This window comes from Rhinoderma darwinii, chromosome 2 (genome assembly GCF_050947455.1).
Source record: "Rhinoderma darwinii isolate aRhiDar2 chromosome 2, aRhiDar2.hap1, whole genome shotgun sequence".
NCBI classification, from domain to species: Eukaryota; Metazoa; Chordata; class Amphibia; order Anura; family Rhinodermatidae; genus Rhinoderma; species Rhinoderma darwinii.
Genome location: NC_134688.1, coordinates 107,302,757 through 107,320,747, shown reverse-complemented (window position 1 = coordinate 107,320,747; position 17,991 = coordinate 107,302,757). Strand labels below are relative to the sequence as shown.

The 17,991-nt window shown below is 42.9% G+C and overlaps 1 protein-coding gene across 2 annotated transcripts in view; it reads right to left on the bottom strand.

The window, feature by feature from the left end:
* Positions 1–428: 428 nt before the first annotated feature.
* Positions 429–17,991, bottom strand: part of LOC142742374 (retinol dehydrogenase 7-like) — a 53,420-nt gene continuing 35,857 nt past the window's right edge. The window contains exons 2-5 of one of the 2 annotated variants that reach the window (XM_075852019.1): positions 4,973–5,304; positions 4,033–4,288; positions 1,323–1,486; positions 429–1,166 (exon numbers count right to left, since the gene is read on the bottom strand). In XM_075852019.1, the coding sequence (XP_075708134.1) occupies positions 946–1,166; positions 1,323–1,486; positions 4,033–4,288; positions 4,973–5,285 (954 nt within the window). In that variant the 5' untranslated portion in view covers positions 5,286–5,304 and the 3' untranslated portion in view covers positions 429–945. Of the gene's footprint in view, positions 1,167–1,322; positions 1,487–4,032; positions 4,289–4,972; positions 5,331–17,991 lie in introns of both variants that reach the window. The other variant, XM_075852020.1, reaches the window with a different exon arrangement.

The following is a 17,991-nucleotide window of genomic DNA, read 5'->3' as shown; positions in this document are numbered from 1 at the left end:
AATTTGTGGCCATTCAACAAAAAGCACATTTGTGAGGTCAGACACTGATGTTGGATGAGAAGGTCTGACTCGCATTCACAATTCATTCTAGAGGTGTTCGATGGGGTTCAGATCAGGGCTCTGTGCAAGCCACTCGAGTTCCTCCTCACCAAACTCAAACATGCCTTTATGGACCTTGCTTTGTGCACTGGGGCACAGTCATGCTGGAACAAAAAATGCATTCCAATAACTGTTGCCTCAAAGTTGGAAGCAGACAATTGTCTAAAATGTATATTTCTTCATTTCCTGACACCCATGCATCTTCTTATGGATAGGTCATCTCTATCACAAACCACCCCTTGCCCAGACAACCCCTTAAAACTGTATTTGCTGCTATAATATTTTTCTCTCAAACTCTTTAACTGCTTAGTTGAGGCTTGAAGAAACACTACCTTTTTATTCTCCATTTATTTACAGTTTTAAAAATGAACATACAGTAAATTGATACAAAAACCAAGTATAATTAATATGATAATCAATGTATTCATAGAAAAATCATAGGTGGCAGCATATTGCTTTCTTTTTTCCAAGGACCAATAGGTTTTGGGACCTCCGCCATTGTCCCATTTCACTTTTCCCAAATGTTTGTATCGTGTGAGGTTTTACAAATTATGGAGGAACCCACTGAGAGGTGTAAGGTTCTTGAGGCTTTGTGGTCTGCCAGCACAGTCTTTACTAGAGATAATAGTGGTAGTCCTAAGAATGACACCCCATAAAATGTTAGCAAAAGCAACTACATATTATATATTAGATGTGTTAGCAATAAATTTTAAAGGAAAAAAAGAAACCATTTGGAATCCAAGTTACTTTAATAAAGATTACAATAACAATATTGTTCTATATACCTAGCATATTGTCAAAGAATATATATTGTAACTGCAGTGAGGAATATAAAAATATATATGTTTACATGATACAACGTGCTGGTTTGGGTGATGATCGACACAGCAGATAATCACATAAGACAGTAGGTAAGTAAGATAGAGGAAGGTAATAAAGCTTGCAGTCCAAGCCAGCAGAATATCTTGTCCATGGATAAACAGCAGTCAGGGCATGCTCCATACAGTCTGTGACATGGTAGAGTTTGGAGCTGGCAGTGCCAATTAGAGAAGTTAAGCCCTGGGCATCTGTGTGCATAAGTGAAACATAAAAATAATATACATGTTATTGATGAAACACACATAATGTGAATAATCAGCTCTTTGTGTATTCGCTGTCACATGTATCACTTTAAGAGCTGTAAGATGGAAATGTTCCCCTAATAGAAGAACTTGTTGACTTACATTGATAATAGTACAGTTCTCCAAAACAAGCTTTTGTTTCTGCAGGAAGATTCGACCACAAGTGCTCTAGATTTTTCAAGTGAGGTTCTGTTGACCCCAATCCTGTCCTAAAGGCACCTGGTTCAATAATAGAGATCTTCACTCCAAAATCACGAAGCTCCCTTCTGCATTGAAAAAATTAGATAAAGTATGTGAAAGTTGCACTGACATAAAATTATATATTCAAAGAACCCACTCAATAGTGGTAAGAGGAGTCCTTGTTGCCCAAGGACATAAATAAAGGGGTTGCAGAGGATGCATGTATGGGGGTGACACTGCCCCTCTGAAGTAGGAGTGGATAAGGTGGTGGGCAGAGTGGGGGAGCACAGCGCCTGAGCAGTGTGAGTGTCTGTGCTGTCATGACAACAGCGCCCAGCAGCGCTACTACATGCCGGGCAGGTACAGTTGTCCTGGCCCGGCATGCGGGGGGGTGGGTGGGGGGTAGGAGACGTAACACAGCAGTGCTGCGGCTTACAGCAGAGAGAGTGAGGAGAACAGGAGAGAGAGGGAGGAAAGCAAAGCCCCGGGTGGTGTAAGTGGCGTGACCACAATTAAATCCATAGGAAAGTGCTGGCCTAGTTGTCAGCATGGGAGCAGTTAAGGAGGCCCCATTGTTGAAATTGTAACACTTTTTTAACGCTGTTCTAAATAACAACCAATCAGTTATTAGTTTTCAACTGTAGGATAAACAAAATGCTAACAATAATAATAATATAAAACAAAACGACCTTTTGGCTTTGTGACCCTTAGAATTTCATCAACTTTTAAATGCCCCAATTTCCACAAGACTATTACGATACACTGACTTCGTATAAAGTAGAGCTTATCCAGACTTGGTATGATCTTTTGGTAATGTGGGAGCTTTGTGTTGGATGGTTTGGAATTTTCTATTTCACTTGTTCTACATTACCTACCTTTGGCCGCCATCAGGGCTCATATGGGCAAATGTATTCCTTATTTTATATTCCCTTTTATCCTTTTATTTTATATTCCTTATTCTGTATTCTTAAAACTAGTATCTGTGTATTTGTTTTTGATTGATTTCACTACATGTCCATCACCCATCTTCAGCCTGTCAGTGATGTCATTGGTTTTTTTTCTGACTTTTTTTTTATTTTATTAATCAGTAAGCCCTATTTTGTTTGCTTATATAAGACATGTTTGCTGTAATTCCTCAATACTTTTGGCCTGATGAAAACACAGGTACTGTGTTGAAACGCCTAGCCATAATAAATAAATAATAATTTTGCTCTACAATATCGGACTTTCCCATGATGTCAGCAACACTTTTTGGTTTCTTGTCATCATATGGGCAGCTGGTCAGGGGTGCTAATTTTCCTATTATGGAGTCAACATCCATCTTTTACCCAATTTAGGGTTGCCACTAGGCTGGTAAACCACTGGTCTTTCTGGCATTTACACTGGGAGTCTGGTGCTGGGAAAAAAAAATTCTGACAAAAGCAAGTGTCAGTATATTTGCATAATAAGACAGATTACTGTAATGTCCGTGGACGCTGACCACAAACTCCTTCCATCCAGTCGACGCACTTCTCAACAGAGATGTCTGCACATATGGCCGTCCTGTTCCACAGTGACCACCAGGGTGCGCTCGCGAGCTCAGTCCAGACTTAAGAAGCCAAAGCGCACGCAGGTGGAAGATTGAGCTGATTGCTCCCAGAGCACCCTGGGCTATAAAAAGAGCCCAGCCCCTTCCTCCCATGCCTGAGCGTTATTGTCGTACCCAAAGTTTGTCTATGCAAATGGTCTCCTAGTGTCATCCAGTTCCCATTGTATCCTGTATCCCGTGCTATCCTGGTCAAGTGCCGTGCTGAGCTGTAGTCGTGCTGTGCTGCATACCACGCCTGTCCTGCTACACCACGCCTGACGTCTGCCTGCTGCCTAGTCCCAGCCGAGCCTGCCTTGCTACTGTCCGAGCTGCCACAGGTACCCTATATGAACTATAGACTGTTACCTGCGCCCTGTTGGCCAGCTGCCATACCGCCAAAGCGGTACGGCCCAGTGGGTCCACGAACCCAACGTGACAATTACTTCTTATTTGGGTTGAATATACCTCCTTTGGCATGCCCATTTGAGCCTAGGAACGTCAGCAGTGTCATGACTAGTTTTTGCAGCGTTTTCAGAAAATTGCAGCAAAAAAAATGCCACAAAACCAGCACGTGTAAACAAATTCTGGACCTGCCCAGAATTTTTGGGAGGAAAAGATGGAAACCCCAACTCAATTATATACATTGGGTGGGCACCTGGGGAAGGCTTTCATACTTCTTCTCAAGCACAGTTACCCACCACTGATTTTGAAATGGAGAATAATATGATCTTTATGCAACCTCTAAAGCTTATACCATATATTTAGTGGTTCCATTGGGGAAGGAGAAACAGAATTGTAGTAAATGGGGACTGTGCATTTACACTTGTTTAAAATAAACTGCACCGTGTTGGGAACCAAGTTTGTAAATAAATGCCTATTTAATAGGACCTTTTCATTTTATAAGCTGGTAGCTACCATGCAGCGACCAGTGGGTATTTGGTGGATGGCAGCCCATAGGTGAATTAGAGCCTCTTATTTGCCTGAGCCTCTGACAGCTGTACAACCCGTACTGCACAGCTGGAGGCCCTTTGCACTACCAAACACTGGAACATATGTTATGCTTACCTAAGGCTATCAGACAAAGCTTCAACACCAAACTTAGATGGGCAATATCCTCCCCCAACGTTGGGCAGTCTCCCACCACAGCTGGAAACATTGACAATTCTTCCTTTTGCCTTCATAATGAGAGGCAACAAGTTCATTGTTACATCAAAGAGTCCCAATAAATTTATGTTTAGCATTTTAGCAAAATCTGCTTTTGTTTGCCAAATATTAGGAGCAAACAATCCAAAACCAGCATTGTTCACGAGACCCCATAAACCTGGAAAACACAGAGAAAACTTTGGTTAACAAGTTACTTAATATTTGAGAATTTCATATTTTTAGGGAATTTTAAGACATTGGTCTGTGGTCACCATCATCCAGGAAGACACATTCACACACATATACGACTGTATATGTAAACGATTGTCTTCGAGACATTTTCCTGTGTTCACAACCCTCGGAGTGTGCTAGCCAGGGCAGAGAAGAGGGGTGCTAATCCTTCCTTTCCCCATAGTTCATAGATCATTCCTTTCCCCATTTGCATTGCTCACAGACGTAAACCATCAGCATTGATAAGCGGTTCTGGCTCTCAGTAGTGCTCCCGATGCATTACCCGATGTATGTTGAGGAGAGGACTTTCCTAATACAGCATCCAATGTGGATTTACACCGGTTTTTTTTCTGTTGAATTCTTATGGAAATAGACAGATAAAACCTTCATGCCTCCTAATGAATTTGGCAGCATACAGAGGTACAATAGGACCCCATAAAAGTCTATGGGTACCCTATTATGGCTCCATATAACTCAGAGGTTATACAGCCACATGCATGTACCCTGAAATTACAAGTTTACAAGCCAGCTCCATAAATATGGGGATTTGGACTGCTTTTAATATGTCCTGAACACTATAAAGATGGGTGTTTAGATGCAGTAAAAAAAAATTCTAGAATATTTTACTCACCTTGATCTCCGGTAATAGTAGCGACCCATTTGGCAGCTGAGCTGACACTCTGACTGTCTGAAACATCTAGAATTACTGTTTTTAATTGACTTGATGCCTCCTTCTTCAGGTTTTCTGCTCCTTTCTCTGTTTGACAAGCTGCCAGAACCTTCATTCCACGTTTGTCCAGTTGCTTTGCCAGCACATTTCCAAATCCACTATCACATCCAGTGATGAACACATATTTATCGGAGAGATTCTCCAGTATCTGACTCTGTCTGTGCCATCTGTACAGAAGCATAAGACCCACCAACACCAGCAGAGGAAGCCACATGACGGGATCTTTCTGTGACCTAGGTAAAAATACAATACAAGGAAGCTAAAAAATGTTTATATTTTCTATTGTATTAAGCACCAAAATCAATAATATTATTCCTAAATATATCACATTGCAAATACTCCTATCACAAAATACAGGCAGGATGACCAATATAATGCAAAATACAACATCTTTATTAGCTACAAAATAAAATACAGAATATAAAATGCAACAACAAACCCATGATGCAAAGATCCCTACACGTAAATATTAACCCCTTAACGCACCAGGACGCACTGGTTTTTATTTTTTTTTAACGTTTTAAAATATAAAAAAAAGCTATATAAATTTGATATCACAGTAATCGTATTGAGCCACAGAATAAAACTAAGTTGTTGTTTTTACCACACGGTGAAAGACGTAAAAACGAAACCCAAAAAATAATGGGGAATCAAATTTTTTTTTCCAATTTCAGCACGCAAATATATTTTTTTCAGCTTCCCAGAACATGATATGGTACTTTAAATGGTACCAATAGAAACTACAACTCCTCCCGCAAAATATAAGCCCTCACACTACTCTATTACTCTATTGATGGAAAAATAAAAACTTTATGGCAGGAAGTGAAAAATAAAAATGAAGAATCAAAAAGTGTCCTCAAGGGGTTAAAAACCTCCTATAGCAAGAAATACATAGGTAAATACAGAAAAGTGCAAGTGCCTGAACAATAAATGATGTCTCATGGTCACGTCACACCACTATATTGTAATCATGCCTACTCCTTCCCCTACAGCCTTTTTTATTAGGTCATATATGGATACACCCCTGGGCAAGTTACTGTGCTCTGATGCCTACCCCTCGTGCATGTGATGTCATACACATCATGTGACCCGTTACTACAGTGGTCATGCCTAATTCTCTTATTCAAAGCCTAACTTTTAGAGGTGGTTAGCCACATGCCCCTAGACATATGGTCTGGGGGCCACGCCCACAATTTGCATGCCACCATGTTCTACACAAGGGGTTTCAAACACACGGCTGTCATCTGCGGCCCACGGGACACAGAGCCGCTAGTACAGGCTCTGCTCCGAGACTCTGTGGAAACCCCTGACATCGCTGTCCATATATGGACAGCGATGTCTGGAGCTTTCTGCAGAGTCGGAGTCCCAGAGCAGAGTGCTAGTAGCGCTCTGCCCGGGACACCGGCTATGGGATTACCCCTGACATCACTGTGCATATATGGACAGTGATGTCAGGAACAGAGCTGGAGTCCCAGGCAGAGCACTAGTAGCGCTCTGCCTGGGACTCTGGCTCTGGGGATGCCCTGACATCACTGTCCATATTTGAACAGTGATGTCAGGAGTAGAGCTGGAGTCCAAGGAAGAGTGCTACTAGCTCAGGGGTTGCCCCTGACATCACATTCCGGTCCAGGAGGATCCCCTGTCGTGACTGTCTGGTATTATCTACAGAGGCATTATGTGTGTGGCAGCATCTACAGAGGGCACTGTGGCAGCATCTACAGAGGGCACAGTGGCAGCATCCACAGAGGGCACTGTGGCAGTATTTACAGAGGGCACTGTGGCAGCATCTACATAGGGCACTGTGGCAGTATCTACAGAGGGCACTGTGGCAGTATCTACAGAGGGCACTGTGGCAGTATCTACAGAGGGCACTGTGGAATTATCTACGGACACTGGGCACTGGGGCATTATCTACAGAGGGTGCTGTGGCATTATCTACGGGTGGGTGTGTGGCAGTATCTACAGAGGGCACTGTGGCATTATTTACGGGTGGGTGTGTGGCAGTATCTACAGAGGGCATTTTGGCAGTATCTACAGAGGGCTCTGTGGCACTATCTAAAAAGGGGCTGCCTAATCTGGACATTCGTGTGTCTGCCAAATACTGCCAACTGAGCTGCCGGACTGCATTTAGCGACACTAAGGCCTCATTCACACGACAGGGTCCGAGTGTCGGCCGGGAAAATCGGCAGTTTTTGGCCGATTTTACCGGCCGATTTGGACCCGATTTGCATCCGTTTTTTTCCCTGACCGTTTTTTAATCGGATGAATTTTTTGCACTTTACTTTACTTTTATTTTTTTATTATTATGGTCTGTCCCTCAAAGGTCAAAAAAGACCTTTTTGGAACTTTTTATATTTTTTTTCTTTCTTTTACACCATGTTTTTCCACTGTAACTGGGGCTGCACAGCAGCCCCAGTTACAGGGGAAATCAGCCCTCTCATAGTGAAGATTGTCACTAACTGGGCTGTGCTGGGTCTAGTTAGACCCAGCAGCAGTCTGTCACTAACGGCACCCGGCGATCATGTGACCAGTCACATGATCACCGGGAGGAATAGAGACAGCGAAGCTGCTGCTGTCACTATTCCTATACACAGCGTTCATTGAGCGCTGTGTACAAGTAATCAGAGAAGACAGAAGCAGCGAAAGCTGCTTCTATCCTCTCCTCAGGGTCTCCGGCAGTCACTGACAGCCGGAGACCCGACATTCAGCTGCCTGATCGCGCGGGCAGCAAGTTAAAACCCGAGCCGTAAAAAGTCTATGGCTCGGGTTTTAAGGACCCTGACCGCTGGCCGTAAAAATACAGTCAGCAGTCGGGAACCGTAAAAAGCAGGGGACAGGAGCCAGTGCAGCGCTCCCTTCCACCTGCTGTACACCCCGGCCCTGCCACACAGTATCTCCAGCGTAGCCATTCATCCGAATGGCATCAACTCCTCCTCCTCACATGCACTCTGCGCTGTGAGGAGGAGGAGAGAGTGCACGAGCGACGGTAGACCCGGCCATCACTCGGGACACATTCCGGTGATGGCCGTGTATTACCCGGCCCCATAGATTTCTATGGGAGCCGGGCGGCCGGGTACCCGACCGAAAATAGTGCATGTCCCATTTTTTGACGGCCGATTTTCCCGGCCCGTCAAAAAATCGGTCATGTGTATAGCCCAATTAGGGGTCTATTATTCCTAATGCAGCCGGGTGCCGGCCGAGTTATGAACGGCCGGCACCCGGCCGGGAAACCCTGTCGTGTGAATCCCGCCTTATACTGGAAAACTGGATTGTTAAAATAAGCACATGGAGAAAACTTGCAAATTTCCATTAAGTTTAAAACTAGCGGTATTATTATAGTAATGTAGTATTATTATTATTATAGTAATGTAATATTGTTATAGTAATGTAGTATTATGATAGTAATGTAGTATTGTTATAGTGATGTAGTATTATAGTAATGTAGTAGTATTATAGTAATGTAGTATTAGTATAATAATGTAATATTATAGTAATGTAGTATTGTTATAGTAATGTAGTATTATTATAGTAATGTACTATTAGTATTGTAATGTATTATTATTATAGTAATGTAGTAGTATTATAGTAATGTAGTATTGTTACAGTAATGTAGTATTATTATAGTAATGTAGTGTTAGTATAATAATGTATTATTATAGTAATGTAGTAGTATTATAGTAATGTAGTATTGTTACAGTAATGTAGTATTAGTATAGTAATGTAGTATTAGTATAGTAATGTATTATTATTATTATTATTATTATTATTATTATAGTAATGTAGTAGTATTATAGTAATGTAGTATTATTATAGTAATTTTTTATTATTATTATTATTATTATTATTATTATAGTAATGTAGTATTGTTATAGTAGTTCAAATAACTAATTGATTAACAATTAATTTGTATTGTATCAAATTTTAAAGTAATACAGCCCGTCAACTACAAATTTTTTCTATATGTGGCCCAATTATCCGGCCGAGTTTGAGACCCCTGATCTACACCATGCTGCATCTACACTGTTCTGTTTACATCAGCAATACCACCACGCCCATTGACATCAACTCAGGTATCAGATGAGGACTCTTTCTGTATAATTAGGGGTGGTGCAAGTCATCAGTATATTTTGTTACCACATGTGTAGGGGAGGTTACAATTGGCCAGACTTCCTTTATATACCTTCGCTTAAAGAGGCTCTGTCACCAGATTTTGCAACCCCTATCTCCTATTGCAGCAGATCGGCGCTGCAATGTAGATTACAGTAACGTTTTTATTTTTAAAAAACGAGCATTTTTGGCCAAGTTATGACCATTTTTGTATTTATGCAAATGAGGCTTGCAAAAGTACAACTGGGCGTGTTTACAGTAAAAGTACAACTGGGCGTGTATTATGTGCGTACATCGGGGCGTTTTTACTTATTTTACTAGCTGGGCGTTAGGAATGGGAGTGTATGATGCTGACGAATCAGCATCATCCACTTCTGTTCGTTAACACCCAGCTTCTGGCAGTGCAGACACACAGCGTGTTCTCGAGAGATCACGCTGTGACGTCACTCACTTCCTGCCCCAGGTCCTGCATCGTGTCGGCCACATCGGCACCAGAGGCTACAGTTGATTCTGCAGCAGCATCAGCGTTTGCAGGTAAGTAGCTACATCGACTTAACTGCAAACGCTGATGCTGCTGCAGAATCAACTGTAGCCTCTGGTGCCGATGTGTCCTCGCTCGTCCGACACGATGCAGGACCTTGGGCAGGAAGTGAGTGACGACACAGCGTGATCTCTCGAGAACACGCTGTGTGTCTGCACTGCCAGAAGCTGGGCGTTCTGAAGAGAAGTGGATGATACTTCTCGTCAGAACGCCCAGCTAGTAAAAGAAGTAAAAACGCCCCGATGTAACACACATAATACACGCCCAGTTGGACTTTTACTTTAAACACGCCCAGTTGGACTTTAGCAAGCCTCATTTACATAAATACAAAAATGGTCATGACTTGGCCAAAAATGCTCGTTTTTTAAAAATAAAAACGTTACTGTAATCTACATTGCAGCGCCGATCTGCTGCAATAGCAGATAGGGGTTGCAAAATCTGGTGACAGAGCCTCTTTAAAGAGGCTCTGTCACCAGATTTTCAAACCCCTATCTCGTATTGCAGCAGATCGGCGCTGCAATGTAGATTACAGTAACGTTTTTTTTTTTCAAAAACGAGCATTTTTGGCCAAGTTATGAGCATTTTTATATTTATGCAAATGAGCCTTTCTTAAGTACAACTGGGCGTGTTTAAAGTTAAGTCCAAGTGGGCGTGTATTGTGTGTGTACATCTGGGCGTTTTTACTTGTTTTACTAGTTGGGCATTGTGAATAGAAGTGTATGATGCTGACGAATCAGCATCATCCACTTCTCTTCGTTAACACCCAGCTTCTGGCAGTGCACAGACACACAGCGTGTTCTCGAGAGATCACGCTTTGACGTCACTTCCTGCCCCAGGTCCTGCATCGTGTCGGACGAGCGAGGACACATCGGCACCAGGCGACAGAGGCTACATCCAGGGGCGTAACTAGGAAAGACTGGGCCCCATAGCAAACTTTTGACTGGGGCCCCCCCTTCCCTGGGTGTCACACAACCCCTTGTAGATAGTGCCTTTTTTACAAACCCCCCCTTTTGATAACGCCATACAGCCCCCCTTTTGATAACGCCATACAGCCCCCTTTGTAGATATCTACAGAGGGGGCTGTATGGCGTTCCCTACAGGGGGGGACTGTATGGCGTTCCCTACAGGGGGGGACTGTATGGCGTTCCCTACAGGGGGGACGACTGTATGGCGTTCCCTACAGGGGGGGACTGTATGGCGTTCCCTACAAGGGGGGACTGTATGGCGTTCCCTACAGGGGGGGACTGTATGGCGTTCCCTACAGGGGGGCCGTATGGCACTATCTACAGGGGGGTTGTATGGCGCTTTCTACAGGGGGACTGTATGCCGTTATCTACAGGGGGGACTGTATGGCGTTCCCTACAGGGGGGCCGTATGGCACTATCTGCAGGGGGGTTGTATGGCGCTTTCTACGGGGGGACTGTATGCCGTTATCTACAGGGGGGACTGTATGGCGTTATCTACAGGGGGGCTGTATGGCGTTAACTTGGCCAAAAATGCTCTTTTTGAAAGAAAAAAAAACGTTATTGTAATCTACATTGCAGCGCCGATCTGCTGCAATACGAGATAGGGGTTTGAAAATCTGGTGACAGAGCCTCTTTAAGATAGTTGGGTTAAGACCCCCAGATTAAGCAGGTGGCGAAACACGTGTTTGGGATCAGGGTCCCCGTCTTTTAGTATGTATTCTGTCCTCCTTTTTGTGCCTTTTTAATCTAATTGTTTTCCCTAACTCGACACTTGTAAGTATAGGGCTGCTGCATTTATTGTTCAGGTACTTGCATTTTGCTGTATTCACCTATGCATTTTTTTCTTTAGGAGGTTTTTAGTATCTACGTGTGGGGATCCTTACATCATGAGTTTGTCGTTCAATTTTATATTCTGTATTTTATTTTGTTTCTAATGAAGATGCTATATTTTCCATTATACTGGTCATCCTGCTTGTATTTTGTGATAGGAGTATTTGATTTGTTATTCAAGTGAGATCAATTATTGGTGATTTGCAAGTCCCCTGTTGGAGAAATATATCACATTGCGTTACGGATGTAGCCATCATTAACTTGACTCTGATAACTTGCTGCAGAGTGATATCACACAACAAAAGCCATTGAAAAGTCATTGAAAAAGTCAAGATAAAAGATCTAGCCATTGTTTATTTAATGTGTTAAAGTCAAGGTAAAGACGGCTACATCTGTATGTCTATACCATTACAATTTGATACTTCTTTTTAGATGTAAGTATTGTGCAGGATGGTCCATTTGCTTATATTCTCTGTATTAAATTACATTATGAATTATCAAGCAGGATGGCAAATTACGAAGATATGTATTCTCCATTATTTGAATGACCTTACCTCTACATAGTCCTGCTCGAGTCTCAAAGAAATGTGTTATCTCTATGTGTTCATCGTGTGGTCTTTATGCATCCATGCCTAGTGGGTTGGCAGAACACCCAGACAGGGGCGTAGCTAAAGGCTCATGGGCCCCGATGCAAAAGTTCTTATTGGGCCCCCCCCCCCCGCAAACTTCTCATGGCCGACGGTCCGCAGCTTTCAGCTGCATCGCTGGGTCTCCTAAGTGACCCAACAATGCAGCACTAGCAGGCGGGGCGTCACTAAGGCTGGGTTCACACACAGTATTTACGGACGTAATTCGGGCGTTTTAGCCCCGAATTACGTCCGAAAATGCGGCTCAAAACCGTCGGCAAACATCTGCCCATTCATTAGAATGGGTCTTACGATGTTCTGTGCCGACGCTCATTTTTTTTTACGCGCCGCCTTTTGAAAAAGACGTAAAAAAGACGCCCGCGTCGAAGAATTGCCTGTCACTTCTTCAGACGTCAATGGAGCCGTTTTCCATTGACTCCATAGAGAACAACAATGGTGAGCGAAGGCAATCGCCGAAACGCGCGTCGGGTTGGAACGTCTCATCCCTGCTTCCATCATGTCCACCGGTATGTTGTTCTATCTTTCCTGTCCTGTTTAGCAGATACAGCTTCATTGTGCTCACCATTGTTGTTCATCTTTTGATCTCAAGCACATTCTGGCACAATTTGGTTTATATTACCTATGTAACTATTTGTGATTATTACTGATGTTATATACTTACTTGGTAATCACCATAGCTACCGGCACCTGATTTTACCTCCCTGCTATTTGTGCTGTTGTCATTTGATGTACCCTGCTTGACTCCGTGCTGTTGTTCATTAGACACGGTTTCTTATGTGATTACATGTATTTATTTCTATCGCTACAGCATAATACATGTACATTGCTTACATGTGGACACAATATCCATACCTGGTATGTTTAATTGATTAGACGTCCTTTTTTACTGTGTGACTCATCCCCTATTTCCATTTTTATTTGTCTCATGTTTTTATTTTAATAAAGTATTGTTTGTATCTTTCTCTACATTTGTGCTTCAGTCGATCATATTTTCTTGGGTTGGTTTTCTGTCAATTTTTGATCGACGCACCAAGTATATCTTGGTTACTACGTAGGATCCAATATATAGTGCATCTAATATGGCTAGCAACGTTGCTTCACAGCTTATTTGGTGATACTCCCTAGCACTACTTTTCATTGCATCCTATCTGTTGGTATTTCATCGGTTTTGCACACATGATAGTATTAGATACATTGGCTCAGCAGGCAGTATCACACATGATAGGATTAGATACAGTTGCTGAGCAGACAGTATCACACATGATAGGATTAGATACAGTGGCTCAGCAGACAGTATCACACATGATACGATTAGATACAGGGCCCAGCAGACAGTATCACACATGATTGGATTAGATACAGGGCTCAGCTCGCTGACATTGCGGCTCCAGCGCTGGACCCAGGAAAGGTAAGAATAATAATTTTGCTTCCTTATGTGTTACTGATTATTTTTGTGTGTTTGTGTTTTTTTTACAGGTTCGGTTGTTGGACTTCGGATTCGAGGACTTTTCAATGATGGCGTTTTTTTTATTCTCAATAAAATGGTTAATGAGGGTTGTGTTTTTTTATTTCAATAAAATATTTTTTCTATGTTTGTTGGAACACTCGTCTAAATTTCAGTCTAATATATTTTGAGCCATTGACTTTCACAACAGTAATGGTGCCGAAAAAACCCGGGAGATTGCTCGTCTGATAGCTGTCACTGGAGAGGTCTGGCTTTACATCTGTGAATTTAAAAAAAAAACGGTAGGAAGGGAGCTTATTCTTAGGCCTTATTCACACGACAGTGATAAACGGCCATGTGTTGGCCGTTCTTTTCATGGCCGTCACATGGCCATTTTCAGAACAATGATGTTCTATGGGTGTATTCACACGGACGTTTTTTAATGGCTCGTGAATAATGGCCGTCAAAAAATAGGATATGTCATATTTTTGGCCGTTTTAACGGCCTGACGGCCCCCATAGAAGTCAATGGATCAGTTTTTAACAGCTGTCAATACTTGTAACAACCATTAAAAACGGATCTGTGACATGAGGCTTTGCAAGGGAACTACTAGTTCCCTTGCTGGCTATCGGTGTTTGATGACACACACTCACCAATTCACCAATGCAGTGCCGACTTCTCCTGGTCTGGTCACTAGTCTCGTGGGTTCTGCGAAGGCGGCGTGAAGACGTCATCGCCTTCGCAGATCCCGTGAGATTAGCGACCAGACTAGGAGAAGTCGGTACTGCATCAGCGAGTATGTGTCATCGCGTCGCCGCAGATCCCGTGAAGATGAGAGGCCTTACCTGAAGAAGCTAGCGCTGCATCGGTGAGTATGTAGGGCATTCATGTCAGGCTGTGTGGCATCACATACATCGGGGTTGTGCGGCATCCTATACAGGAGGGCTGTGTGGCATCTACAGTGGGGCTGTGTGGCACCTACAGTGAGGCTGTGTGGCATCTACAGTGAGGCTGTGTGGCATCTACAATGAGGCTGTGTGGCATATACAGGGGGTCTGTGTGGCATATACAGGGAGGCTGTGTAGCATCATATACAGGAGGTGTGTGGCATCATATATAGGGAAGCTGTGTGGCATATACAGGGAGGCGGTGTGGCATCATATACAGTGAGTCGGTGTGGCATCATATACAGGGAGGTGTGTGGCATCATATACAGGGAGGTGTGTGGCATCATATACAGGTAGGCTGTGTGGCATCATATACAAGGAGGTGTGTGGCATATACAGGGTGGTGTGTGGCATCATATACAGGGAGGCTGTGTGGCATCATATAAAAGGAGGTGTGTGGCATCATATACAGGTAAGTGTGTGGCATCATATACAGGGAGGCTGTGTGGCATCCTATACAGGGAGGCTGTGTGGCATCATATACAGGGAGGCTGTAAATAGTATCTAGTTGAACATATGACCTTCCTTTGGGTGTTTTTAGGGGGTTGGGACAAAAAAGCCTGACCAATGAAATTCATCAGTTTCTTTAACGACCATGAAAAACTGATGCAAAATGGATGTCAAACGGCCATTAAAAACGGACAGACGGACTGGAAATGGGTGAAAATTTAGAGACACACTGATGCAAAATGGCCATGAAAAACTGACAGTTGATCAGTTTTTAATGGACATTTTTTTTCACTGTCGTGTGAATATAGTCTTACACCATTCACACATGTATTGCGTAAGCCTTGGAATTTAGCTGTCATGACGTCACATCTTCTGGACGTGGCACTTTATCCAGTAATGTTATAAAAGGATGGATTTTAAAAGGTATGTTGAAACTTTTTGTGTGATGAAAGATGGCAGGTGCGTACGTGATCTTGAGTTGTTGTTGAAGATGTATAAATCTTGAACTGTTGATATGAAAGACATGAGAGAATTTTTGCCAGAAATTAAATTGTTAACCAGAAAAAGTCGTGAGGGGTGATGACCTCCCCCTTTGGAATGCGGTGATGTAGCACATGGTTGAGAGAAGTTGTAACTCACATGTGAAGTTTTTGAAATGAAAGGATTGTAGCTTGCACAGTGAGAAGAAACTTGCGCTGATCTGTTGTAGTCTGGCATTTGTTATTTAGTTGTTGTGTAAAATTGTTAAGGATCAATAGTTATCCTGTTACCCATTTGCACTGAGATAATGGCTGGGAGGTACTAACTGTCTGTGGGTGACAGAAAAGTTGGATATTTGTGAGTAATATCCTGTATTATTACAAGGGCTTCAATGGATAAGTCCTGATAATGAAGAAACCATAATAAGGAAAGCTTTGAATGTTGTTTTGAATAATCATTGATACACTTTTAGCACACACTGCCAGCTTGTAATACTGTGTGTAAGGGTCCTTAACAACCACCAGTTGTATTCATTGTCAGACTGGCACAAGGTGAGAATCAGTACAGACTGATTTCTAGCACACGTTTGATAATCCAGAATGGACTTTTGATGTAGTATAAAGTCAGTCAGTTTGTAATAATATAACATTAAACCGCCGGCTTGAATACCGTTGTAAAATTACATCCTGTATTCAATGAATGACCCTGACACTTACCCCAATTGCCATCTGTGTGATAGTAATATAACTACCTACACAAAGTACAGTGAAAGACATTGGTATTGGCTCACACCCAGGGCCCCTAAAGAAATTATCACCAAAATACATCACTGGCTGTATGAACCAAAAGCTATATCCCCCAGCAGCGAGGGGTTTGTAGATGTTTGAAATGAATGTTACCAACTCCTGCTTGATTAAATGGAGGTTCACGAATGTCAATTGTGTTGAAGAATTTGCTCTTGCAATTGTTGATTGGCAGCATTTTGACTGTCCTTGATGTTCAAAACAGTGAGGGATCAGAGGAAAGGATACCCTACTGATAGAATGTCTGGAGGAACGACTTTTGATATCGTATTGGTAAGACAGTCTAGAAGATAGACTGGTCTGAGATATCTGTCAGCAGACATGGCCAGTTTGCCTTGAGGTGGGGGATTTACCAGAGATCACCTTACTGCTCTCTGACCATGGGGTCAGGGGAAAGTGAGACAAAAATGCGGGACAGCCTTGGGGCATGGGTCCCAGCCATTATTATAGTAGAATGAGCAAAAGGAGCTGAGGCTGTAATTGTAAAGAATGTTAAAGAGTGATGGGAGTTGGATCTTGTGACGCTTGAAGAATGTGAAGACAAAATAACACTCTGTAAAAACAAAATTGTTGAAAAGGCTGGCAGCCGTAAGATTGTTGGTTGCATGTGATAAATAGAGTGGTTTGTGGAAAGTTGAATAAGGGATGGTGGATGGCCAGGAGTTAAACTCTGTTAACTAGGCATAATTTAAAATGACAAAGTAAGTGATTACAGGTGGTTACAAGTAAGTTGATGTGAGAAAGAACAATTTGAATACAGGTGTCAATTTTGATAGGAAAAGTGAAGAAAACAGAGCAGCCAGGTACATTCAGGGCCGGCCTTAGGATATATGGTGCCCCGTGCAAAATTATCTTTCAGGGCCCCAACCCATCATTAAAAAAAATGCCAGATAAAAAAATGATAATGCCCCCCACAGTATAATGCCCTATATAGTGCACCCACACAGTATAATGCCCCTTTAGTGCCCCCCATACAGTATAATGATAATATAATATATTACAAACCCTTAAAGGACACAGTATTTTGTCCTCTAATTGTGCCCACACAGTATTATACCCCCTAAGTGCCACACACAGTATATTGCACCCTGTAGTACCCCTACACAGTATAATGTCCGCTTAGTGGCCCCCACACAGTATAATGCCCCCTCCCCTGGCTGCCACACCCAGCCCCCCCTTGTAGATAATGCCCCCTGTAGATTGTGCCATACAGCCTCCCTGTAGACCAGGGGTCTCAAGCACGCGGCCCACGGGCCGCATGCGGCCCCTGAGGCTGTCATCTACGGCCCGCGGGACGCAGCCACTAGTATCGGCTCTGCTCCGGGACTATGCAGAATTCACTGACATCGCTGTCCATCTGCTGGAGTGATACGCCCTGTGCAATGTAACAGGTCGCACACCCCTAAGGCCGGCCCTGGGTACATTGCAGTGATTATTGTGGGTCAGAACGGGGGGAGTGTAATGTGAACGGGTGTGATGTGTCATCTGTGTGATGTGTGAGACGTGTGTGATGTAACGTGTGCAGTTTGAAACTAGTGGCCACAATAGAGCAGATCTTTATTGTATGCTCTTATTTTTAACAGCAGTACTGTCTACAATTTTTATTGTCTTGTGTATGTGGTTAAAATCAGTTCCTCTTCTCTGTGTAAAGGATTGTTTCCTATCTCTTGCGCATGCGCTGTTTTACACAGAGGGAGTAAAATAT